General features: G+C 42.8%; 1 protein-coding gene across 1 annotated transcript in view; it reads left to right on the top strand.

Annotated features, from left to right (window-relative positions):
- Nucleotides 1-25,985, top strand: part of ELOVL2 (ELOVL fatty acid elongase 2) — a 47,852-nt gene extending 21,867 nt beyond the window's left edge. The window contains exons 3-7 of the mRNA XM_026647318.1: nucleotides 3,235-3,312; nucleotides 4,927-5,098; nucleotides 11,834-11,958; nucleotides 16,575-16,709; nucleotides 25,627-25,985. Of these exons, the coding sequence (XP_026503103.1) occupies nucleotides 3,235-3,312; nucleotides 4,927-5,098; nucleotides 11,834-11,958; nucleotides 16,575-16,709; nucleotides 25,627-25,755 (639 nt within the window). The 3' untranslated portion in view covers nucleotides 25,756-25,985. The remainder of the gene's footprint in view (nucleotides 1-3,234; nucleotides 3,313-4,926; nucleotides 5,099-11,833; nucleotides 11,959-16,574; nucleotides 16,710-25,626) is intronic.
- Nucleotides 25,986-27,530: the final 1,545 nt, after the last annotated feature.

The raw sequence follows: 27,530 nt of genomic DNA, 5'->3' as shown, positions 1-27,530 counted from the left end.
AGTTTGAACAATGCAACTGGATCAGTTCCCCTCTCGGAGTTTCACAGCCAAAGCATAAGGGGGCACTGCATGGGTTGCAAACTCTGCTGGAGGCTTTATTTAAATCAAAAAGGTGTTGGTGGAGCGGGGGACACTCTGGTTTCACTGAAACATTATGGATTAAGATATTTCAATACATTTTATAATATTTTAGAAAACCATTCTCTCTCCTTAAAATAAAATATCCTAAAAGTGGGGACTAAGACAGCTGAGAGTATCTTTAAGAGATTTAAAAGCTCAGTTTTCTCGAACCAAAGCAGTACAAAGTGCTTTTCGCTTTTTCAGATGAGAAGACGGGCTTGCTTGTGGCTAAGTCAAGGACCAGAAGTCAATCAATTTGAGTTCCATTCCAAGCTCTGCCACAGACTGGCCTGTGACCATAGACAAGTCATTTGTGGACTGATTTTCAGAGGTGAAATCAATGGGACCTGCAGGGGGTAAGGGTACCTCATATCTGTGACCACAGACACAGCTGACAATGAAGATTAAACGTGTGGCTTAAGGAGGACAAGTCCCTACCACTTGAGCTAAAGCAGAAATGCTTTAGTTGGGAAAAAGTAGCAAGCTGCTAAGCTGTTGGGTCCTGCCCCTAAAGAAAGATATTTCCATATATCCTAAGCCAAAATATTTCATTGCCACCTCTGAAAAACAAAACACTAATCTCCCTTTTGGTCTATTTCATCATCTGCCTTCTGGAGCTGTTGTGAACCACATAGATTCTCGGACAGAGGGTGAATGTAATGTAAGGTCTAAGGTTCGTTTTCTTCAGTTAGGGATTTTTACAGTTTCGTACTGGAAATAACAGTAACTTGTAGAAGAACTTGGGTCTCCACCTATTCTACTTCAGGGATAAGCAGCAACATACAGAACACTGGCCTGCAGAGCCAAGAAATGTAAATAAATGGTTTGCCAGAGAATTAAGAAGTCTCTTTTTTTCTTATGGTTCCCAGTATTTTTTTTAAACCCCTGTAAGTACATAGAATGAGCTCCTTGGGTTTCTCACTAGAAAATGGGTGTGTTATGATAAAACAAACAGTATAAAAGGACATTTTCACAAATAAACAACTCTTTATAGAAGGATATTAAGTAACCCATTCTCACCCTCCTTACAAAGATCTGTTCTGACTGAACCTCATGGAACAGTACAGCTAAAAGGTTGAGGTATTTCGTTTCTTTGCATATTGATTGAATAAGACATTACATCACAGTTGCTTGAATGTCCAATGGGAATAGCAATGATTTCATCCACAGACAACCATCGGGTTGTAGATAGAATAGCTATTTAAACTTCTATGGCAAACTAATTTGTAAACTACGAAAATACTGTAGGTTTGCTGCACAGTATGTGTATTTCTATTTAATAAGTATGATTCACTTTTATGTATACACACTGTAGGAAACATTGTCTTAAGCCTCCTGTGGTGGGGAAAGAGATACTGGCAGTCATTGAGTAGAAGGTTTCTCATGGGGCATGTCAATGTCGGGTATGGCAGCAAAAGTCAATACAGTACTCAGCAGTTCTTGTCATTGCACTACCATTGTCATTGTACTACGAGAGTACAGGAACGGTGATTCTTGAATAGCACCTAAACTGATCAGAGGCAGAGATGACCTTCAGTAAATGGCAACATGCGTCAAGACACAGACTTTACCTCAGCTTGCTCTTCAGAAAGAAGAAACACAGTCCTTTAGGAGACAAGCTACTGTTTTTTTCTCATCCTTCTACCCCTCCTCCAAATATATATTAATAAATAAAACCACATATCTACCTCAGAGATGCTTTTCCAAGGGCCAGATTTTGTAGTCTATGTCACAAGTCAGGGCAACCGCACCAGTATCCCCCCGCTGCAGGCAGTAAGGACACCCACTCTAGGTTCCTGGCTCCTCAGTCATCACCTCTCTTGGATTCAGACCCGAGACTCATTCCCCACTGAGCAAGGTTTTTCCAGACTGCACAGTTCCTTGCCTACACTGTGAGTTCCCCAGCAACCCAAACCATCTAAACAGATGTGCGTGTCTGCACCATGCTTTCTCCTGAGAGGCTATAAACAGCACAGATGCCCACAGTTATAAATTACCACACAAGTACATTTATTCTTAAGATGAAAGTTTTACAGAACAAACATAGTAAGAATAGAAGACCCTACATGCATGCTAATATGCTTACCAGAGATCACCCCACCAAATCTAACAAGGGCTCTGGTCAGTGACAGTCCATCTAATCCTTCCACAATAATTAGACTCCCTCCTTTGGACAGGTGGTTCTGATCATTTTCTGGAACAGAAAGAAGGCCTTAAATCAGTTTAAATTCAGGCTATTTATCCAAAAGTCCTTTGTTTGATAGTCTCTGGAGAATCCAGTTTGAACCAGCACGTGCAAGCCTCTCCAAGTGGCTGTACCTCCCTGGAGGTGTTACAACCTGAGTGGATTTGTCTAGTCACCCCCATTGGTCTTAGTTTCTGGAGGAGCTGTGCTCACCTTCCCCTGTGTGGACTTCCAGAGACCCACAAAACAATCACAGCGACACCCTTTATATTGCTACATTTGTTTTGTAGTGTTGCATGGTGTTAACTCATCACATATTTATGTGACACTTTAATGTAGCATCAGGATACTCCTATGAAATTATTTTAAGACTCTTTGCCACTTCATTCAGTACAATATATACTCTCTTTTCCTGGGAGATATAGATATGAATGATATGGGAAAACATATATTCTCTCCCTCCTCCCCCAGCCCAAATACACTTTCAGTTTGTTTGGAGGAACAGGGAAAGATATTGGCTGCACCAGTAATCTGTTTAGCACTTCTCCTGCTGCCCTGCATGTGTCAGATAGAACAGCTCTACTCAAAACATAGGCTTTCTACAAAAGAGACTTCCTAAAGAGCTGTAGGTTGAGAAGCACTGTTAGAGATGACAACCTATGATAGGTTGGAAGTTTCAACTCCAGCAAAACGAGAAAGGCAGGGTTTGTTGCATTGTGTATTTCCATCACCACCTTCTAACCTTTTAATTCCAGAACAGAACCCTATTCTGATATATGCAAATAGACTATTTTAATAGCATCTGTTCGTGGGATGAATCGGCAGTGGCCCAAATTCTGTGCCATTTCCACTGCAACGCCGAGCGGAAGCACAGAGGAATATGAATGAATACTTTTGTTGAGTGATTTTCTGCGTGTGTTTTGTTCCAGCTTATGCTTTCCAGTTGGGAAGGAGGCTATAACTTACAGTGTCAGAACCTTGTCAGCGCAGGAGAAGCCGATATCCGGGTGAGGCAGAAACAGCAACTCAGTAACTAAAAGATGTTGTGGTCTATTTCTCCATAGGCTTTGGTGCAATTCCCTTGCATCATTGGCCTATTTAGATTTTAGCATTAGGATTTTTAAAAAATGATCTTATTTCTGTTTGTTACACAGTGGGATATGTATATGCTGATCCAGGTTGGATGTGTCCTCATTCCCCAGTATAGGGTAGAGAACAATGTGAGAGGTACATTTTTGTTCTGGAAAGGCTTTTACAAAAGTTTATGTCCAATATTTCTGGCTCATCTGGCACTGCATTATCATTAATTATCAGAACAGATACCAATACAAAATGGAAATGTTTTCTATGGAAAACATAAATCCTTTAATTAAAAACCTATGGTGAAATTGTCCATGCAAATTTGGGTTCTTGTGGGTCCAAACTAGCACCTGAACCAATCTGAACTCTGGGAATGCTTGGATCCAGATTTTGCATCTTCACCTCATCTCTAGCCTTGACTCCTATTACACACCTTAAAATTCAAAGTTTTGTCCTTCTATTGTTCCAAATTCTCCGTAAACACTCCCACCTGATATAAGCGACAAAGTGTCCTATTGCACCTTAAAGACTAACAGACGTATTGGAGCATAAGCTTTTGTGGGTGAATACCCACTTCGTCAGACGCATGCGAAGTGGGTATTCACCCACGAAAGCTTATGCTCCAATATGTCTGTTAGTCTATAAGGTGCCACAGGACCCTTTGTTGCTTTTTACAGCTCCAGACTAACACGGCTACCCCTCTGATACTTGTGACCTGATATAGTTAATCATTCTTCCTTTTCACCGATACTTACTCCATTCCTCCATTTTGGTCCCCTTTCTCCTTTTCTAGGACTTTCCACATTTTGGCTTGCAAGGGTCACTCGGACACATTTTCCCATCTATATGATGTTTTTTTTGTTCCTCCCTTGGAGATACTACTACTTTAAATTTTCTTCTCTCCCTCTTGGCTTATAGGCTCTATGAATCTCACTGCAATACTCTGCATTAAGGGTCCTGTGAAATTACAATATTCTGGGCTGGTATTAATTGGCATATCTCCCTATGAAGGATCTGCTCCATTGTGTCCAAGGGGCTTTGATAATGGATGATGTGGGCTGCCTACTTTAATTACTCTTTTGAGAACTTGTAGATTACAACACATTTAAAATATTTAGTCATTTAATTTTTTTCAGATCATGTTTGAAAAGTTTTCCAATAGCAACGGTCCCCAAGTTGGTTGCTGCTCAAGTATCCCACTAGTTCATTATGCTTCACATTCCCCCCACTCGCGTATCTGCCTGTGAAGCCCCCTAGAAAAAGGCTATTGTAACTTTTTGATCCAGATGAAGAGCAATTAGAAAGCCTTGCTTTGGAAGTTTAGATCAGAAGGCATTTTCAGAAAATCTTCATTACGTGCAAAACAGGTTAGAGGTCTAAGAGTACTTAGGGAATAAGAAACGTTTGGCCAAATCCTGCCATCTTTCATCAATGGGAAAATGACTTCAATGGGAATTTTGTTAGAGCAAGGATTGATTAAGGATAGCAGAATTTAGCCCTTTACGAACAGACCTTTATTTCTCTTTCTCTTGCTCATACAGGTGGCCAAGGTGCTGTGGTGGTATTATTTTTCCAAAGTAATTGAATTCATGGACACTATTTTCTTTGTACTGAGGAAGAAAAACAGTCAAATTACTTTCCTTCATGTATATCATCATGCCACTATGTTTAACATCTGGTGGTGTGTTCTGAACTGGATCCCTTGTGGACAAAGTAAGTGTTTCTATCATTTTCTCAGCAGTATGTTAAGGGGATAGATGTAGGGGATTTGCACACAGCTATGCATTGCAAGCATTTAGTAGTAATATTAGCTATCTGCAGAATTATTCACAAATCCCTACAAAATCAAGGTGAGTATACAGTCATATGGATTTATTTGCAGAGGTGCTGAGCACCTGCCGTTCCTATTGAAATAAAAAAGAATTGTGAGTGCTCAGGATCACTGACTCCCAGGCCACCAAACTATTGTTACATGCTCAGATACTAGAGTTGTGAATAAGGCTACAATTTAGTCATGTGTATTTTTAGTAAATGTCATGGACAGGTCATGGGCAATAAACAAAAGTTCACAGTCTGTGACCTGTCTATAACTTTTACTATAAATACCCTTGACAAAATCTGGGGCAGAGGGGGGGGAAGAGACGCACGCATTGCTGGGGAGGCACTGCTTGTGGGGGATGCCCTGGGAGGCCACTGCTGGGGGGGGTCCACTGATTGGGGGGGCGCACCCCAGGACCAGCAGCACCAGCTGCCAGGGACTGCCCCGGGGCCGCTGCTTGGGGCCGCCGAGCAGCGGCTGCTCTGGCCACCCCAAGGACCACTGCTCAGGCAGTCCCTCGGATCAGCTGCCCAGGTCCGCCTGAGCAGCGGCTGGTGGGGCTAGCCCCGGGGCCACTCCAGCAGCTGCTGCTATGGCTCGTCCCAGGATCGCCCAAGTAGCTGGCCCTGAGATCAGCCGCTGCAGAAGTCATGGAGGTTGTGGAAAATCACAGAATCTTTGACAGACCCGGTGCCCTAGTGAGGGGCACAGTATAAAGTGCCTAGAGACTGATAGATAGGACCTGATTCTCCTCAAACCAGTTTCATGCAAGTGTATCTCCCTCAAATAGTATAACTGAGAGAAGAATCTGTCCCATAAGATACTTAAGGCAAAATAATGAAGTCAAGGGGAATTTCACCCCTGCTGTATAGCACAACATTCAAATACTTATACATTTTTGACTTCTTGCACTAGCAAGATCTTTCGTTTATAAATGTGTAACTAAGCATCTGTGAGCAGCATAACTGATTTGAAGACATTTAGAAGTACGCAGGCCAAACTGAAAAAAAATTGTGTACTCAAAACCACTATATAGCAATAAAGAGAATATTCAAACTCCATCCAGGGTAGGCAAAGCCCAGTTTGTTTGCTTATGAGGACCTGCCATTGCCTATTATCTTAGTGAAGGTTTATGCTCCCCCCTCAAGTGCTCCTATTTCTTGTGAATATTTTAAACAATTATTTAAACTTTTCAACTTCACACACTATGGAAGAATCGTAATTCCATTTGTCACCCAAACTTTGACAAGCCAAGGACCATCATATTCTCAGGATCTCATTTTGAATAGGTAAGGGTCTGATCCTGCTCCCCTTGAAGTCAGTAGCAAAAATTCCCATCCATTTCTATGGGAAGAGGATTCAGCCTTAACTTCATATGAGGCCTGGGCTGTTAGGAGAGAGAAAGGGACTATGTCTGCTCTCACTTATACAAAAGTAAATCAGAATTAACTCTACTGAAGTGCAATGGAGTCACACTGTTGTAAAACTGATGAGAAATCAGTATCAGAGTACACCCTGTACTTGGCAGTGTAAATGTAACACATTCACTGTCTCTTAAAAACATTCCTCTTTGAATCACAGACCCTACATTCATGAATTTGGCTTGTTTTAGAGTCCTATTTTGAAGACCTGAAATTTGACTGCATAGTTGGTAGGAAGTCACAGTGATGCAGAATAATGTGCATTTTATCCAAGTGAAACCAGACGTCTTTGTGACAGAAAATTGGCCTTCTCTAGCTCATTGCACATCAATAGTCAGGTATAATAATTATTGTTGTGGAATATATCATGTTCATCTTGACTGGAAATTGTCATTCTCACGGTCTCCTCCCATACCCATGGGAAATAGTGATAGTTAGAGACTACTGTCTCTGCATTCTGGCTTAGAGTGGGAAGTGGAGAATTATTTCTAGCATCAAATCAAGAACGTTCCTGTTAGTGGGTAAATGGAATGATTTTTTTTCCTGTAGCCTTGTCATCTAAGATGAAAAGAAAATTAATGTTTTAACTTAGTTTTTAAGCTTTGGTTCCCACATCCCTCAAAAGGGAAATTATCTCAACCTATACAAAATTCAGCAGCTCTATTTTCAAAGTAATGTGTTATAAGTTCCTATTTTTAATAGCGTAAGACCCAAATCTCCACTGCCTAGTGCAGTCACTTTGATTGTGTGAAGTAGGTGTAAAATGCTCCCACAGACCCTGTGGAGAATTGTGATTTGGCAGTGATTTACACACACTTTCTACGGGTGTCAAGGACTGCTTATGGGCGAGGCAATGGACATGCCAGCCTCTGTGCTCTCTTCTATGGCTAACGCACAGGACCTGATTCTCCTCCACTTTTAGAGCAGCATAATTGTAACAGAGAGGAGAATTGTGATGTTTCCTGGGCTACCCCAGGTTGTGAGGCACCCCGCTTCCACCTGCCCTTCGCATGAGGAAGCCTTTTCCGTCCCTGCTGGAGGTCAGCTCCCCAACTCCACCGCACATGCAACACAAGCACTCGCCTCTAAGCCTCACAGGCCTTGCTGTCTCTTTATAGGTTCACACTGGGCACATTGCAACCCTTGAGCTCCTCCCCACCCCCCACATCTCCCTGGAGTGTCTAGCCCCTGTTCCACTGGACACTCACTGTATTCAGATTCGCTGCTTACCACTTCCATCTGAGATCACCTCTCCGCTTAACCCACAGGCCTTAGCTGTAGCTTTTCTGCCAGGTGGAGTCTGCAACAAGGACAAGGTTTAACATACCAGGGGGTTCCACTTACCATCCAAAATAGAACCAGCTCGAGCCCCCACCCAGTAATCTGGGAAAACTAACTACCGCCCATAAGAAGCAGTACTTCCCCACTCGCAAACTCCAAGTCTGTGTGTAACAAGAGAAAACTTATTCAAAAGGGAAAGAAAACCCAGCATTAGTTTGGGAAAACACAGCAACCAATTCAAAAGCATCTAACCATAAGCAAACACCCACCCCACAGTATGTTGGGTCATGTCCTTTGCCTCAGTTTCCGACCTTATAGGAAACAAATGTCCCCTTAATACACCACTCCTCTTGTCCTCTACTGCACTCCACTCACAATTGCTTGCCTTTGGTCAGCTACTGTTATCTCTGCCACCACTGGCCACTCACTACCACTTCTGCTGCTGTTGTCTTTGCCACCCTCAGCTCTGCTGCTGCTACTTGCCATTCACTGCTACCTCTGCAATGTTGCATTCTGAGGATCCACTATAAAACCCAGCTCTTAGTGAACTCACTGAATAGGGGGAACATCTCAGCTGCTCTCTCTCTTCATTATCTTTCACTGCAACTCTGTCTCCACACTAGGTCTAAGGCTTAGCCCCTAAACCTGCTCACTAGTGATTTCAACTCTAGTAACTTCTGAACAGAAACAAGGACTCTCAGGGGAGTCCAATCAGCTCTGTCTTTAGACACTAAAAAGGAGAGGCTCAAATAGTGTCTAGGACTCTTTAGGCAGAGTCCATACCGTCATTTAGGAACACCCATCCCACCCCCATCTCATTTTCACTGGGATTTGACATCTTTAGCCCCTGCTTAGCAAGTGAGTTTCAGTTTAGGGTGACCTCCTTAATAAGGGCATACTAAGTACAGTTCTGCTCATACAATAAGGATGATAATTCTAAAGTGAATTGTAACCCCAAACCAGCCAAACTTGATCACTTTGGCAAAACAGCTCTGTCTGCTGAATACCTAGGCAGAGTGAGTGTGTCAATGCAAATGTGGTCTGTTCCTGAAATCTTTTCCCCCAGTTCATCATTGGATGTCAGGGGACAGCTCATTCAGACCCTGCTTACATAGATATCAATATATCAGCACAGCAGGTCTCCTAGATGAAGGACTCAGTGTGTTCTTTGCTTCCCAAGATATACATTCACATCCTTTGTTTTCATTCATAAACAGGACACCTGCTGGTGCTTTGTTTCTTCCTGTAGATTCTGTAACCTTACAACTGGAACCTGGGCTCAAGGCAAGTCTACACTACCATGCTACGTGGGTGCAGCTGCGCCACTGTAGCGTGTCTGGTGAAGACGCGTGATGCCAACAGGCGAACGCTCTTCTAGCGGCATAATTATTCCACCTCCACAAGAGGCAGAAGCTATGGTGGTAGGAAAGCATCTGCCGCTGACATAGTGCGGCGTGGACAGTGCTTAGGTCACTAACTTGCGTTGCTCAGGGGGTGTCTTTTTCACATCTCTAAGCGACATAAGTTACATCCCCTTAAGTGGTAGTATAGACAAGCCCTTGGTCAGCAAATAGGTCTCCATTGTGAGGTAGACAACACACAATACACTCGTGATCAGACAGGGAGGTAAGTGTCTGTCACCGCCTCCCTAAAAGGAACACGTCCGATGCAGGTCATCTCTTGGAGACCTGCCTTAACTCCAAGACCTTAAGAACACAATTTTCAGTATAGAGACATAAGTCCTTAAATATTACCCCTACATGCATTTTGCAGTGATTATGTCAACCAGTGGGCTACTGGCTCACAGTGAAGATCTTGTGTCACCCTTTAGTAAATTATGCGCATACATGACCAAGGAAATTCCTGTAAAACCCTATGAACCCCCTGCACCCTCGGCACTGAGAGGGCCCTGTGTCACAAGAATCAGACCCATTTGTTCTCTGACCAAATGTTAACATATTCTGTAGCTGCTGAACATTCTACTAACAGAATGAACACATATAACTTAGCAATATTGCTACTTCCTGCTCAACTATCCGGGCAAAAGGGTATAGGGTAATTTATCCACATCATGCAGAATGCTAGAATTAATATTCAGTTACTGCAATTGATTGTAATGGTGAAATATTGTTTAGAGCCAAATTCTGTAGTCCTTAAGCAAGCAAAACATTCACTGAAGTCAGTGAAAGCTTTTCCTCAATTAAGGCCACAGAATTTGCCCCGAGTACACGAATTGTACTCCGATACAAAGAGTAAAGCTCTCACTGCGGTGTTCAGTAATGGGAGTCCTGCATGTTCTTTTACCTCCCCGGGCACTAGGCTTCTGTTTATGGCAACAAAATAAAATAGCTGAGTGTTTAGAGCTTAGAATGCCAAGACAGACAGACAAAGGATTTTTAGAACAAAGTGAAGGGATGGCCTGCAATCTAGAAAATAAAAAGAAAGAAGGCAGAAAGGAAAATCAGAGTAAAATATACAGCCTCTGACATAAAAGAAAAAGAAACCAAGGGAGGAAGAAAAGCTGGGTGTATGAGGCACTTCTCAGGGCACCCAGGGCCAAGTATCATCTTGTTCCCACTCACCTCCCGCATGAGGGAGACTTGCCTATGCCAGCTAGGCATTAGCTCTCCAACACAACCAGCCTGTCAGCCACTCTAGCACTCTCCTCTATAGCAGCCCTGCAGGGTGAAAGTAGATGTACCCCAGCCTCTGAGTCCCTTCAAAGTGTCCACCTGTGGTAAACAGCCCCTGATCACTGGATACCCCCAGAAATCCCAGAGCCTCTATTCCCAAAGGAGCAGTGTACCCCAGTTTACCCATTTTACCTTAGAGCACTGCTTCAGTATCAAGAACAGCACTTGAGTTCAGTTACAGTAAAACAAAAAAGGAAACAGTTTTAAAAAAGGATAGAGATTCAATCAGAATCAAGTGTAAGCCATGGAAACAAATGGTTACACACATCACAAAATGCGAACTAGGGCCTACATTTATTAATAGTCACCTTTACTATTTAACAGAGTCGATTCTCACCCCAGAGTTCAGTCTTTTACAATGCTTGCTAGCTCCAAAGAGCCAGGACCCAATCTCTCATGAAGCACCCCTACTCAACAAGGTACCTCCTCAGTGACTGGATCCAGCATATCTTTCTCCAGCCCGTGATATACTCAATCAGTTTTTATTCACAAACAGGGTGATCCTCAGGCTGTCACACTGTTCCTTTTCATTGCCAAGTAGTTTCAATGTTTATAGTTTTTCTTTGATGGTTTTCCATTGACTTTTCTGGGTTGGTGCAATGATGGACAATGAAGCAATGTATTACATAATGGACTAGCCTGGGAAGGGTGACAACTTCCTCCTGCTTCAACCGGCCATCCCTGAGACATATTCTCCTTGTAAACCACTCCCACTCCAAGACCATAAGGGTATAATTTTCAGTATAGTTACATTGTTCCTTAACTATTCCCTGTACACACATCCCCCAATGATTATGAGTATCGATAAACTACAAGCTTTCAGTAGAGATAGCACATGCCAGCCTTCATGGATGACAACAATGAAAGCAGTGTGCGCGCCATGTCTGAGACAGGAGTTGCTTGCAAAGAAGAGTGAACCCTTTGCTAGCTGGTACCAATGGAACTTGTGTCACAGTATAGTAAGACTTTTGGGGGGGGGGGGGGAGAGGAAAGGTCAGCAATCCCTAGTGTGGAATCCAGTGCAAGTCCAAGAGTATCCTGATGAGAAGTGAGCAAAAAAAAAAGTAAAGAGCATTATTACTGGATGCAGTATCAGAACGCTAGTGAGACCACTTGTAGATCAGTAAAAGTCCCTCCCTGTAAATTCTAAGAACATATTTCCTGGTAGAAAGTCCTTCATCCCACCCCCAGTGATACCACTGAATAAAATGTTTTCTTTGTTGGATTCTTACAGGTTTCTTTGGACCCACTTTGAATAGTTTTATCCATGTTCTCATGTACTCCTACTATGGATTTTCTGTCATTCCTTCCATGCGCAAGTATCTGTGGTGGAAGAAATACCTCACTCAGGCACAACTGGTACATTTATTTTTCACTCTTTAATTTGAATAGATTTTTTTTTGTCAAAGGAGGTAGCATAAAACTGTAACCTTGAATATAAAGCTTTTGAAATGTGGGAGAGGAAGGACCTCTGATTCAAATTCCCATATCCAAATTCAACCCCAAAGTCTTTGTTTCCAGATCGGATCCAAAAGCAGAAATCTTGTGAAAAAACTTCATAAGAGTTCAGTACGATCAAATTCAAATTGTGCTGCCAAATCCAAATTCAGCATCAAACACTAGAATAAACTTAATATGAACAGGGCCTAGGGAACCTATTTTCATAAAGAATATGTTTATTCAATACTATCTTAATACGTCTGAACTGAACTCACAGGGTGGAACAGGACTGAAGTACTTAGCAAGTTATTTAAGCACGATGATTAAAAGCCACAGCAATTGGATATTCTAAGTGTGGTTCTTCTCTGAAAAATAACTACATACAAAAGGTATTTTATTATACATTAGACTTAGTCCCTCAGTTTATTCAGTTACAGCTGCTTACTTCACTGATGATGTTTTCATTGCATTTTACTCCTGTTAGAGCTGCTAAGTCAATACAACTCTGGCTCACACAAGACCACTAGAATTGTTAACTAGGTTCTACTGTAGAATCCTTGGTGGTGGTGATACATGAGCCAGTGAGAATCCAGCTTGACCTGTCTGTACTAACAGAAGTTAAACACACACATGGAAAACTGAACAAACATCCTTTTACTTGATTTCAGATACAATCTGGCATCACTGAGAAATAATCAATGTGCCCTCCTCCCTTCGTGCCATTTTTAGGGAGTAAATTTTCAGAGCAGAACCATTCTTTAAGTAAAGCCTGTTCATAAATGCAAAAAGACAGACATATTAACTTGACTTAAAAGATACCAAACCTTCTTATTAAGGCTAAGGATGTGAAATGGAGTTTTGCACCTACCTTAACAGCCATTTTCATTCCAGATTATTGTTTTTAAACACAGCACATTGATTCTACTTATGGTTTAATTCTGATTTTAATTGTTTTAACCTTGTAGGATTACTGTCAGAGGCAAGCTTTTTAAAAGTGGACTAACTTGTCGGCATAAAAGAAAGATTTGCACACTTTTTTGGCTGCCAATCTTTTCTTTCATTTAAAAAAAGTCTGGCCTTTATTTTGTATTTGTTATAGGGTAAAAATCTTAGGATACATTTGCAAGTAAATAGAATGGGCCTGATTCTTGCTATCAATAGAAGTTCACGGTGTGCAGTACTTTCCAGGATTGAGCCAGTTAAGATTCAAATGTAGCAATAGTGCCATGCAGTATACTTTGACAGTGTCATGTTTGGGGGCACAATTCAGACCAGTGTGGGGCTGTGTCACCTGCCTTGTAAACCTTGGTGCCTGAAATGCCCTACTGTTGTGCCTCACAAACTGGATGCCAGCAACCAGCATACAAGCATGCAGGTCACATCCTAAGTGTCCATGTGCCGGACATCCCTGGATCAGCAACTTTGACTCTCGCAGCCAGCCTACAGCACAACGGTCTCACCATGGCTTCCACCAACCTTGGTTACTACTAGCAGACTTACCCCAACACACTTCCAGTCCTGAAATTTTCCCCAAACCGTGTACCCTTTAGTTTCTGTCCCTCTCCAGGACCACTCAGAGAAATAAGGTTAGTTGATCCTTTAAAGAGAGACACAAAAACATTGCAGAATATTAATTTAACTGGGGTAAATAACCCTTCCCTTCAAACAAATCACTGAGTTGGTTTATAGTAAAAATAAAGCAGATTTAGTAATAATGGGACAGATTAAATGATGTCAAACAAAAGAAATAAAATTATAAACGGTTGCAAGCAAATAATAGTGAAAACATGCAGCTAAAAGTCTAAAACTCAACTCAATTTAGTCAGGGACAGACTTTGTTCAAGATGGTTGATCTCACCAAATCTTCCTTCTTCCCAGCCATAGCTGACTTTTCCTCAGTCAGGACTTTCCACAGAAGTACAAGACGTCGTCTTCCTAGGTGAAAGATCTTTGTCTAAGCAACTCTTTCATCTATCTTCAGTTCCCAGAAACTTCACCATCCTGTTGGTCAAAGGACCCATTTTTCTCAGCTTGCAGGACAGCTTGTGTCTGTCTAGTGATGGATGCCAAAGATGGTTTCTGTTTTTGCTTATATCTTCCAAAGTTCAATTACCTTGTTTCAAGAGGCAGGATGACCTCAAGCTGTTTTTCCTATACCTGGGAGGATGGAAGTGGAGTTTCCATTGTTTTGATTCCACCATGCTTAAATTTACATAGGAGATGGGTAAATAGCTGCGCTGTTCCCACCTGTCTGGCAGAGACCTGTTTCTCCCTTTCATTGGACAGACTGTAAAGTCGAATATCAATGAATATCCATAATTCCTTATACTGTTATTTTAATATATATTAATCACCAGTCTGTCATAGGCTTTCATAAAACAGCTTATTCAATGAACTTTGTATACATTACTGTATTATAAATCAATTGATTCAATGGCTTGTCACTTGAAGTTCAAACCCCCTGTCCGTATAGCCCAGATAAAGTTTCTCTTTCCTTCTAGAAGCTGTCTGCTCCCGATTGTTAGCTTAATAGCTTTGTTTACCTGATATGTAAATGGACCTTCACTGTCTCTGCCTGTTGACTAAGCATTCCTTTGTATAGGACAGACCTATTTACCAACTTTCCCTGACAGACCTAGCTTAAACACATTTTAGTCATCATTTCAGCATATAGCCATAACACTTAATACACACCACATACATACATTACTCAAGAATATTAATGATCAGTGAGATATTAGCTTTCAAATGATACACTACATGCTGCCTTTTAAATAAATATCATGACACCAGTGCATGAGGTGTAATGAGTATGTCAGGCCTGACAAGTGTTGCTTTATGCAGTGTTGTTGTAGCCGTGTCGGTCCCAGAATACTAGACAGACAAGGTAGTTAAGGTAATATCTTTTTACCTAATGAGAGAGACAAGCTTTCGAGCTCCACAGAACTCTTCTGTATAAGCTTAAATGCTTGTCTCCCTCACCAACAGAAATTGGTCTAATAAAAAAATTATTATCTCATCTACTTTGCCTCGAAGAGTTGCTATCACAGGATAACGAACCACAAATGGGCCTCTCTGTCATGGACAATACACCATATTACTCACCGAGGGAGACAGTATTCAGTAGTGATTCTAGGAGAAACTCCCTCCCATTATTTATGGCCTTCATAGAAAATGGACACTACTAAATCATGTATCAGAGGGGTGGCCGTGTTAGTCTGAGTCTGTAAAAAGCAACAGAGGGTCCTGTGGCACCTTTAAGCTTATGCTCCCTATACTTCTGTTAGTCTTAAAGGTGCCACAGGACCCTCTGTTGCTTTTTACTAAATCATGGTAAATGCACCACTGATTAAAAAGTCATAAAAGCTATCAATTATGTAAGATGTTAAAATTATATACTTCTCAGTTAACTTTCCTAAAGAGCTTTAAAATTGTATGACTTGAAAAAAAGTTTTGCATCAGCTACTTACATGCACCAAAGTCTCTCCAAAGCAGGAAATGTAACCATAGTCCAATAAGAAAATGCAAAAAAATCACAAAGAAGCAAGAGCACAAGACAACCATTCTCTGATTTAGAAAAATCTGCTTTAGTCTGGATAGAGTACACAAAGCCATGTGCGCTTTGTAGTCAGCATTAATACATCAAGAGTTGTGTTTCAAAAACATCTGTCATGCTGCACTCCTTACTGGTGGAAGAATGTGCTCTACACATTTGCATTTTAAAGAAGACTTCTTTATTCTTATTTTGGGAACAGACACTAGCAAAAAGCTCTAAAACAGTCTTGTGAAAATGTGTATTCTTTTAATCAGGACTGCATCTTAGGTCTTTTGTTTTCCTGCACACTTAAAACAGAATAATGCCTTATTCTAAATAAACTACATACAGTACATTGTTCCATGGAGTACCGCATAATTCATTTGGTTGGCTAGGATCTTATGATCCAGTTAATTAGGCCGTGTTTGGTAATCAAAAAAAAAAAAAAAAATCTTTGCAGCTTCCTCCCCATCTCATTTCTCCTTTATTTGCGGTCTTCTTACGCCTACCAACACAGTTCTTTACCTGACCCAGACTTCTAGTTTCTCCTTTAAAATGGATGTTCCATTTTCAGCTCAGTCTTTTGAAACGGCTTCTTCAGGTCTCAGATATTCATCAGGTTTCTCTTAGGTTCTGCTTTAAAGATGATGCTGTAGGTGGCACAAAGTGTTCTAGGGGACATCCCAGCCCCATTAAAAGAGAATAGCTACCAGTTTGCCAGGCAGTCCTGTAAGAAAACTTGTGTTTTCCAAAGTATCTATAAAATGGCCAACCCTTAATTCTTTAGACCTTATATGAGAATAATTCGGATAGCCTCAGAACAATGCCCCCAACAGAATGCTCAGAAACTACAAAAAAATTATAATATGGAGATTGCATAGGAAATACCTGATTAAATGATCACCATCCTCTTTCCTGAAAATGCTCAAATAGTAATAAACCAAAAAAAAAAATCTCATCTAAATTTATATAAATAAAATGTATGATCTATCTTTTACAGATTCAGTTTCTGCTCACCATTACCCACACTCTTAGTGCTGCCGTGAAGCCATGTGGATTTCCATTTGGTTGCCTCATGTTCCAGTTTTCATACATGGCCACACTGGTTATTCTGTTTATAAACTTTTATATTAAGGTAAGTTGGGGAATGTAAAAATCATACACCGAGGTCTGATTTCAGGTTATATTTATTCATCAAGCTCCTGATTTGCTGATGAGTGCAACTCTCTGTGAATTTATACCACCATGCATTGTGCTACCAGAAATCAGAGATCTGGAATGTTTTGCCAAATGGACTGATCCATGACATAAGAAACCTTAATACTGTCAAGTTTTGTTAGCATTTTATTAAAAGAAAATACCAGATTTTTTTTGTTTTTGGTGGGTATTTATGTTTGTTTGTTGTTTTTTGTTTGGTTGGTTTTTTGCTATTATCGCAGTTGAGGAATATGGATGCAATAAACCAGTGGTTCTCAAACTTTTGTACTGGTGACCCCTTTCATATAGCAAGCCCCTGAGTGTGACTCCCCCTCATACATTAAAAACACCTTTTTTATATATTTAACACCATTATAAATGCTGGAGGCAAAGCAGGGTTTGGGGTGGAGGCTGACATCTTGTGAGCCCCCATGTAATAACCTCATGACCCCGAGGGGTCCTGACCCCCAGTTTGAGAACCCCTGCAATAAACTATGTGAAAAAAACATATCTTCAAAAATTAAGTGATCCTTAGTTCAGGAAAGTGCCATTTCTTTTCTCATTAAGTGCCCAATTCTACAGTGTTCTGAGCACTTTCTGCAAGCTCCTTTCTGCCCTCAACTGCCAATAAAAATAGCAAAGGAAATACAGTGACAGATAAGAAGTGTTAACTTTTGAGCATTAAAGGCCTGACTGAAGTCAATAGAAGGACCTCAGCGAATTCATGTTAGAAGGAACTAATCCTTCCAGCCTTCCTTGTGCAATTAGCCCCATTGACTCCATTAGAACTACTAACATAAGGTTTATTCTCATGAGTGAAGGCAGGAACAATCAAGCCAAAAATACAGATGCAATAGGCAATTCTAAGAGTAATGAATAATGGTAATGGATTTTCTTCTTTTTTTTTTAAATATAAAGTTTTTTTTTTAAAAAGTCAAAAATGAAAAAAGGCACCACTCCTCCCCAAATATAAAGATAAATCAAGAACATGCAAATAAGCAATAGGACGTATTTAGAATAGATGTAGAAAATATGCAGGAATATCCAAACCCCTATACAACTTTATTGATGGAGAATAGAAGATAATTCTCATGGAAAAACAGTAGCATTAAATGGAGAATTCTGCATAATAAACTGCAAAATACATTTTAAAACAAAACAAAATTATAGCCATTCCTAACCGGACAATTTATATTAATCAGTTAATCAAAGTGTCAGATTTACCTTGATAAATTGTCTAAGTATCTATCGAGGAATCTGGCCCCATTTAAATCGATGGCAAAACTTCCATTGGACTTCAGTGGGGCCAGAATTTCATCCCTGCATTTGTTTTTGTTTGTGTTTTTTTTTTTTTTAACTATTAACACAACTTTTAAGAGGTGTTTTGGATTTAAACCAGACCTTCTTTCAATGTATTCTATCCAACTAGGTGAAGTGCAAGAGGCCAAATTATGTTCTCAGTTCCACTAATCATTTTAAATTCGGAGCAATCCCACTGAAGTTAGGGGGGTACTCTGCATTTGCAATGATCAGTAGAGCAGAGTTCGGCCAAAAGGAGTTAGTTATGCTTAATATACAACACTATAAATATCTATATTTATTTATTTATTTAAAACAAAAACAATAAGGCAGTCTCTGCAGAATGCAAGTTCCAGTCTCAAAGACTGAATTTGGTGCAGTTTTAATACAATGAGCCTTTTATCACTGGATAACCCTGTTGTAATGGCTGCAAACTGAGAAAAATTCTGGCAAAGTGAGTGATGTGTATATTAAAATGCCTTATCCAATACCCATGGAAGAACTGGGCATCAGATGGGGCCAACAATGAGCTATGTCTCAAATTACATCCTTGTAGCCAATTGATCAGATAAAAAAATTTGGACCAATAGCCTTTCATGCAGGATCATAGTTGAATTCAACTCCCTAGTAGGTCACACCTCCAACCGTTATCAGGTCTCAGATCCTATCCATACAATTCAAACAGTGTTCAATGTGTACTGAACAGGTTTTGAGGCATTAGTTTCATTTTACTTTTATTTTTAAATGCATGCTTGGAAATATCATCCTAATGTAGAAGTGAATTGAAATAAATTTCTTATTTTTTCCCATCCTTACATTTTCTCCATATAATTTTTAAATTTTCATTTGTACCCTGAATCAGCATAACTCCAAGAAAGAAAGTAGAATTTTGATATCATTTTACACGTTTCTCCAGTCTTAACACAAATGCGTAGCAGTATCTGTTTTTGGAAGTTCTACATTTAGGCCTTGTCTACACTGGCAAGTTTCTGTGCAATAAAGCAGCTTTCTGCTGTGTAACTCCTGAGGTGTACACATGGCCAGGCCACTTAGTGTGCAGAAACTGTGCAGTTGCAGCACTGTAAATAAATAAATAAATAAAAAAAAAAAAACCCACACTCTCCAATGAGAGGCATACAGGTTTCTGCGCCAGGGGTACAGCACCACAGTGCCAGTGTAGACATCCTGGTCGATTACAGCACTGCAATTGGCCTCTGGGAGGTGTCCCACAATGCGTGTTCTCACCTCTCTGGTCATCAGTTTGAACTCTACTTCCCTGCGCTCAGGTGCTCCACCCCTTAAATTCCTTGGGAATATTGAAAGTCCCCTTCCCATTTGCTCGGTGACGTGTGCAGTGGTCTCAGCGCATCTTTCTAGGTTACTATGCCTGCTCCATGCACTAGGCTATCCCCCACATGAAGCAATGGCGAGCTGCTGGACTTCATCAGCATTTGGGGAAAGGAGGCTGTCCAGTCCCAGCTGCACTCCAGCCATAGGAATGATGATACCTACGGACAGATTTCACGATGCATGACAGAAAGGGGCCATGACCGGGACACACTGCAGTGCAGGGTCAAAGTGAAGGAGCTGCGAAACATCTACCACAAGGTGCGGGAGACAAACCGCCGTTCTGGTGCTGCGCCCACGAGCTGCCGGTTCTATAAAGAGCTGGATGCAATACTTGGCAGCAACCCCACCTCCACTGCGAATACCATTGTGGATACTTTGGTGGCTCGTGTGACAGTCAAGGGTGGACCAAGCCAGGAAGAGGAAATCTTGGATGAGGAGGGGGACCCAGAGGCAGAGGATGACTCGGAGGCCAGAGATGCATGCAGCCAGGAGCCCTTCTCTACCCCAGAGGAGGCTAGCCAGTCACAGCGGTCGGAACTTGGTGAAGCGCAAACAGGAGAGGAAGCCCCTGGTAAGTGGCTTTGATTTTGGGAATTGCTGAAGCGAGTTGTTGGGGGCAGGAGGGTTGCAGCAAGCAGGCTTGTGTCTGTATGATGCACGTACCACCACGTACCTAGTCTGAGCAGAACAGGGTGTTGATTGACTCCCTCACTTCATGGGAATCTGCCTCAGACCTCCATGAAACTCTCATGAAGCTACTGGGCAATCCACTGCCACAGGTTCTTTGGCAGAGCTGCTTTGTTTCTTGCCCTATTAAGGGTAACTTTTCTGCGCCACTCTGTCGTCACTCTGGGGGACTATTGCTGCACACAGGCGAGCCGCATAAAGGCCAAGGTGGAAGCCACAGTCTTGGAGAAGACCCTCCCTTGATTCCCTGCTCACCCTCAGCAGTGAGATATCTTCCCACATTTTCCACAGGCTGTGTTCATTATGGGACAGTAATGATTATAAAGTCCCCCCTACAGTGCTGGCTCTCCCCAAGAGCTACATGTCCAGTGTACAGCAGGATCCGGGAAGAGTGATTTCTCCTGCCTCTGCGGTTACTCACCATTTTGGGGGTCTTGTGGCTCATGTGTGCTTGTCTGGGGTTAGCCAGTTAGTGACAGGTATGTGAATAGTGGCTGTGTTTTAAATCACTGAATCAGTGGCCTGCATGTTGCAAACAAATACTGCTTCTGTAAAATGTTGCATTTTGGCTTCACAGAGATGACCTTGGGAGCCCAGCCTCCCTCTTTGTTATTGCCGGCTGAACGGCTGCGCAGAATTAGAAAGCGGCTACGAAAAACTAAAGAGAATTTTCTGCGTGATGTTATGATTCACTCCACGGCTGAAAAACATGAATTGAAGGAGTGGCAGGACAGCGAGAAGAGGGACCGAAAGGAGAATGTGGCGCACCAGAACGAAGCGGCTCTTAAAGCCACTTGGAGCACCAAGCAGACACGCTCCAGGCGCTACTAGCAGTGCAAACCGAGCAGTTCCGCGCCCGCCCTCCCCTGCAACCGCTGTCGCAAAACTCTTTCCCATGTGCCCCCCAGACACTGCCAACACACTCTTATCAATTACCTGGCTCCAGTCTGTACCCGCTGCATTCCACTCCTCCCCCGTCACAGTCCAGCCCTGTGGACTCCCACTACCCACTGCACTCAACACCCATCCCTCTGCAGTTTAGCCTTGCTGCAGAACAGTACCCGCTGCACTGTACTCCAAAGGACATGGTTGCATATGATACCTGGACATACACAAATCTTTAACCGTCCCGGGACCCCCCCCTTTCCCCCACAGTGCTGATGTGTTTTTTTGTTTGTCTCTCTCCTCCGGTTGTTGTTTTTTAATAAAATAATTGTTTGGGTTTGAAAGCAATCTTTATTCCATCAACTGAAAGCAAAGAGAGCCCTGCAAAGCAACAGGCAATTTTCTTAAACCTTCATAGTGCATCGTCTGCACCAATCACAATCACCTCCTAGCATTACAAGCACTACACTCCTGAGCATAGCAACAAATTAGTGGATTTCAGCTTCAGATTGCTTCCTCAAGGCAACCCTGATCCTTATGGCCCCATGCTGCACCCCTCCAATAGCCCTGGTCTCTGGCTGTTCAAATTCAGCCTCCAGGCGCTGAGCCACAGTGGTCCAACCCTGAGTGAAGCTTTCACCCTTCCCTTCACAAATATTATGGGGCAGCTATAAGCATAGGAATATTGTCATCGGCCAGGTCCAGCCTCCCAGCTAGGTAGCACCAGTGGGCCTTTAAATGGCCAAAAGCACACTCAACAGTCATTCTGTACTTGCTCAGCCTGTTGGTGAAATGCTCCTTGCTGCTATCAAGGTGCCCCGTGTGATCCTTCATAAGCCACGGCATTAAGGGGTAGGCGGGGTCTCCCAGGATCAAAATGAGCATTTCCAATTCCCCTATGGTGATTTTCTGATCCGGGAATAAAATCCCTGCTTGCAGCTTCCTGAACAGGCCAATGTTCCGAAAGATGCATATGTCATGCATCTTTCCAGACCAGCCTGCGTTAATGTCCGTGAAACGCCCACAGTGATCAACAAGCGCCTGGAGAACCATTGAGAAATAATACCCCTTTAGATTAATGTACTCGGTGGCCTGGTGCCAGAATTGGAATATGTGTGCCATCTATCGCCCCTCTGCTGTTAGGGAAGCCCATTTGTGCAAAGCCATCCACAATCTCACGCACGTTGCCCAGCGTCACGATCTTTTGGAGAAGGATGCGATTAATGGCCCTGCACACTTCCGTCAACCTAAGTCCAAAGGTTGACTTTCCCACTCTGAACTGGTTAGCGAGCAATCGGTAGCAGTCTGGAGTAGCCAGCTTCCACAGTGCAATCGCCTCGCGTTTCTCCAATGACAGGGCAGCTCTCATTCTCGTGTCTTTGCGTCACAAGGCTGGGGCGAGCTCATCACACATGAATGTGGCTTTCCTCATCCGAAAGTTCTGCAGCCACTGCTCATCATCCCAGACGTGCATGATGATGTGATCCCACCACTCAGTGCTGGTTTCCTGAGCCCAAAAGCTACTATGTGTGGCGAGATCAATGTTGAACTCCACTTGCCTTTGTAGTTTAAGGAATAACTCCACTGCCACTCATGACGTGTTAGTGAGAGCAAGCAGCATATTGGTCAACAGTGCAGGATCCATTCCTGCAGACTGAAGAGGCAGAGCAGGCAGTACACAAACCATTGAAAGATGGCGCCAAACGTGGACGGAAGCACAGGGATTGCTGGGATGTGAAGCAATGCATCACAGGGCCTTGGGACAGGACCCAGGATGCCCCGTGGACCCCCCCCCCCCGCCTTCCCACAACTCTTAGTGGCAAAAGAGGAAGAGATGCTTTGTGGGATAGCTGCCCAGAGTGCACCACTCCGAATACCGCTGCAAGTGCCTCAAGTGTGAACACGCTATTGCGCAGGCAGCTAATAGTGTGAACACACAACAGCGGTTTCCCTTCAGCGCTCTCTGAGCGGCCCTGTAACTGCTGGTGATGTAACTCTGCCAGTTTAGACGTGCCTTACCTAATCTCTTAGGGTAAGTCAAAGACAACACGATAGCCCCTGATCTTATTTAAATCAGTATTTAGACTATTATTAATAATTATTATAATATTAATTTTATTAATTATTGAAAAGAGATTAACTGCTGATCAGCATAGATGCCCACTTAAACTTGTCTGCATTTTCCTCGGTAGAATGCATGCCCATTAACATCTAGTTTCTCATTTACCAGTTGGGATGATAAACAGGCCTATTGAGAGACCACAAACTGTTTTATGTGAGTCAAAGAAATATGTCAAGTATCAGGGGGTAGCCGTGTTAGTCTGTATCTACAAAAACAACAAGGAGTCTGGTGGCACCTTAAAGACTAACAGATTTATTTGGGCATAAGCTTTCATGGGTAAAAACCTCACTTCTTCAGATGAAATATGGTCATACATCAGCAAACATTACTAGTTGTAAGTAAAGGACTCTGGCTAGAGGTTGGAGAGGAGGGTGAAAGAAAAGGAACCTTTATAAATTTTTAATATTTTTGGGGAGACTCACATAGAAAGAGCATCGTTAGAAAAAGTCGACAGGCATTGGTGCTTAGCTCTAAAAGTGAGCATCAAATTGAAGAAGTGTCAGGTGCAATTTACATTTCTCAAGTTTGTAAATGGAAAATAATTTTAGAAATTACAGGTGACAGGAAAGTTAAATCATATCATTTAAAAATATCAGCTCTACAGTATGGGCTTTGGAGCCTGCTGAAGTCTTAAAATAATCAGGTTGAGGTTTGCAGAAATAAATCGGTTAGTCTTTAAGGTGCCACCAGACTCCTTGTTTTTGTGGATACAGACTAACGTAACTACCTCTCTGATACTTGTTAAAATAAATGTTTGCTTAAAATAAAGATATTCTTTTTAAAAAAATCAAAAGGGAAGAAAATTAAATGAGAGATACACAAAGTACAGTCAGTCAATGAAAGGCACAGTGATGTTTACAGTACACAGAAGACAGTAGCTCAAGGGTTCTGGTCTAAGCAGAAGTGACCCATCATCCTGTTCTATTAGTGTTCCTATCCTGTACCCATCATGGTGGTATCTTACAGCCATTTAGTGGCCTTTGGGAAATGTTTTACTTTTTCCCTCCCTCTAGGCTTTTATATGGTTCTTATCACTCCAGTATCTGAGCACCTCACAATCATTGATTAAATTAACCCTTACAAGAGCCCTGTGAGGTAGTAAAGTATTAGGACTGTGACTCAAAAGTTCTGGCTCTGCCATAGACCTTGGACAGTCTCTTTGTGCCTCGATTCCTCATATGGAAAATGGGGATAATAGCACTTCCTTGGCCTGTGTTGTTTATTTCAGTCTTTGGGGCAGGGGCTGTTTCTTACTCTAGGTCGGGGTCTCAAACTCAAATGACCACAAGGGCCGCATGAGGACTAGTGCATTGGCCCGAGGGCCGCATCACTGACACACACCCCTCGCTGCCCCCACTCCACCCCTTCCATGAGGCCCCACCCCTGCCCCACCTCTTCCCTGCCCCCATTCCAACCCCTTCCCTGAAGTCCTGCCCAGAGGGGACAGGAGGGGTGTGGTGGGGGCTCAGGGCAGGGAATTGGGGTGTGGGGTGCAGGAGGGGCAAGGGGTGCGGCAGGGGGTCAGGGTGCGGCAGGGGGCTCAGGGCAGGGAGTTGGGGTGAGGGGTGCAGGAGGGGGTTGGGGTACAGGGTGTGGCAGGGGGCTCAGGGCAGGGAGTTGGGGTGCGGGAGGGTGTGGGATGTGTCAGGGGGCTCCGGACAGGGGGTTTGGCGTGCAGGGGGCAGGCTTCGGCCCAGCGCCACTTACCTAGAGCAGCTCCGGGGTGGCAGCGCCATGCCCCGTGGCCAGAGCAGGACCCCTGCCTGCCTGCCCTGGCTCCGCTCTAGGAAGCGGCCGGAGTCCCGGGGGGGGGGGGGGGGGACACCGCCCCCTGGCTGCTCTTGCTCCACCAGGTACCTCCCCCAAAGCTCCCATTGGCCGCGGTTCCCTGTTCCCGGCCAATGGGAGCTGCGGAGGGCAGTGCCTGGAAGTGAGAGCCCTCTACTCTTCCCCCCCTGCCCCCCCGCCTGGGGCTGCAGGGATGGTAGTACTTAGAAAGGACGCTAAGCCTGAGTGGCTAAAAAGCAGTAGGACAGACCTGTAAAGAAAAGGGCTTTTTTTCTTTTTAAAAGCCACAGACAACGCCAGTATCTAGTCCAGAGTCCAGTATCTAGTCCGCTGCTTCAGGGAGCGGCGCGGGGCTCATGGCGCTGCGGGGTAGGCGGGGAGCTCGGCGGGCCGCACAAAAGAACCCCGCGGGCCGCATGCTTGAGACCCCTGCTCTAGGTGTACATACAGCACCTAGCACAATGGGTCCTTTGTCTTAGTCGAGATCTTTAGGTGTTACAGTAATACCAATAAATGCACCCTATATTGTACATAGCATAGCTCCCTTAGTTCAACCTGTAAGCATATACATATTTGCCTCTAGAGAACAGCTGAGAGCTCAAGTCAAACTTTTACAATTAATTGTAAGAAGTACAGTGTGTGTGTGTGTGTGTGTGTGTGTGTGCGCGTGCGCGCTTCTACTAAATTAAACCAATTATTTACCTTGGGATTTTGCTCTTTATAGACGTACCAGAAAAGGCCTTCAAGAACCGATATGAAGAAGGTCCCTCCTGTGACAGAAATCAGGAATGGTTTCCATAAAGACTACTTTGCTGCAGCCAATGGGGTTCTGAACAATAAGAAAGCACAATAAGTACAGTAACTCAATACTACATTGTAGTATTTTTCACTTTTTCTAAATAAAAAAAGAGACTGAGTTACAAGACACAGTTTTAGTGTAAACTCTGACTCAGTTTGGTTACATTTATCAGGTCTTTGTACCAGACATTTATTAATGTATTGCTATTTAGATTTTAACAGTGTGTAGCTTTAAGTGCTTTGTCCAAGATCACCATCAAAATGAGAGAGGCCATGTGAGACATCATCCCCCTCCCACATGCAAAAAAAAGGTGGTACATTCGTCAATCTCTAATGCTGACACAATGCCTTACAAAACATTTCACTGGGAAACCCAAAGAGGGTCACATTTTCATGGTAGCCTTCAAAAGGTAGGGTTTTATTCAGACTAAAAGGGTTTTGACACATCCTATGTGCGTGGAGGGCCTCCAGAATACCTGTGTCATACTCTGCTGACTTAAGCTGAAAGGCAGCTGAGTGGTCAACCTGTTTTGACTAATTTAGTCAAGACCGCTTATGGAAATCAAACAGGATAGATAATTCATACCTGTGCACAACTCCATTAGCACCCCTGTTCTGCCCCTTCACAGCCTCTCTCAAAACACACTCCATCATATGTCAGTCCCGAGGACATCAAACCTCCCTCCATCATCAAAAACCTCCCTCCATCATCCCAGAAATTATTTTCATTTCTGGAAAATAATGCAACTAATGGCAGAATAATTAGTGCCATAGTCCCTGTGCCCCACATTTACAACTTCAGCATGCACAGAAATATGCACCACACATTTGCTTTATGCACATAGGGCCTAATCCAAAACTCATTGAAGACAATGGGAGTCTGTTGACGTCAGTGGGTTTTGGACCAGGCCTACAGTCTCTTTGGCCTTGTCTAGATTAGGGTTTAAAGGTGTGATGTTAGATGCAGTTACCTAACTCCATTTAATTAACTCCTTTGAGAACTCTAGTTGAGACAAAGCAGTTGTACTTTAGAGCGTGTTAGTTGGTCCAGTTAAAGCTAGGAGGAATTTCTGAGTAAATTCTTTGACCACTTGTCACCAAAGCAGAGTTGACAGGAAATCCCATGTTTTTTAATTTAAAAAATAACCTAGCGAGGACAAGCCCTTAAAAGCCACAAAGAGTCTCAAATGCATGTGAAGGAAAATACCAATGCACAAACAGCCTGCATGTGAATCAAATTCCCATGCTATATGAGAGGTCTCTGGAAAATAAATTGAACCTTAAAAGGAGCGAATCCCACAGAATCCAGGACACATCCTATAGGAATTGCCATATCAGAACTGATCAGTAGCCCACCGGTCCAGTCTCCAACAGTCACTAATGGAGAATGCACCATATGAAGATGTAAAAAAGTAGCAGATTGTGCTACTGTATTCTGTAAAGAAGGATGGAGGAGGAGATTATTTCCTATCTGTAGCTATTAAACTGGTTGTGCCTTGAAGTATGGAGATCATTGTCCCTTGTAATTTTATCCTTACAGATACTATTCTTAGTCAAATAAATGCTAAACTGCTATTAGTCAATTTTATTTACTCTCACCAACCTATTCACCTCAGTAACATCTTGCAGCAGTGAGTTCCCTAGGTTAACTGGACATTCCTTTTTAAAAAGTATTTATTTTTGCATTTGCCCATCCTATTCCTGTATTCCTATCCCATCCCACTCTATTCCCATATTATGGGACAGAGCAGAGCACATCTCCTCTCATTCTCTTTTTCAAACTAAGTAGTTCTAGCTTCTTCAAACCCCTTTTATATGGAAACATTGCCA

This window comes from Terrapene carolina, unplaced genomic scaffold (assembly GCF_002925995.2).
Source record: "Terrapene carolina triunguis isolate 2854851 unplaced genomic scaffold, T_m_triunguis-2.0 Scaffold58, whole genome shotgun sequence".
Taxonomy (NCBI): Eukaryota; Metazoa; Chordata; order Testudines; family Emydidae; genus Terrapene; species Terrapene triunguis.
This window is presented reverse-complemented; position numbering and strand designations above follow the sequence as displayed.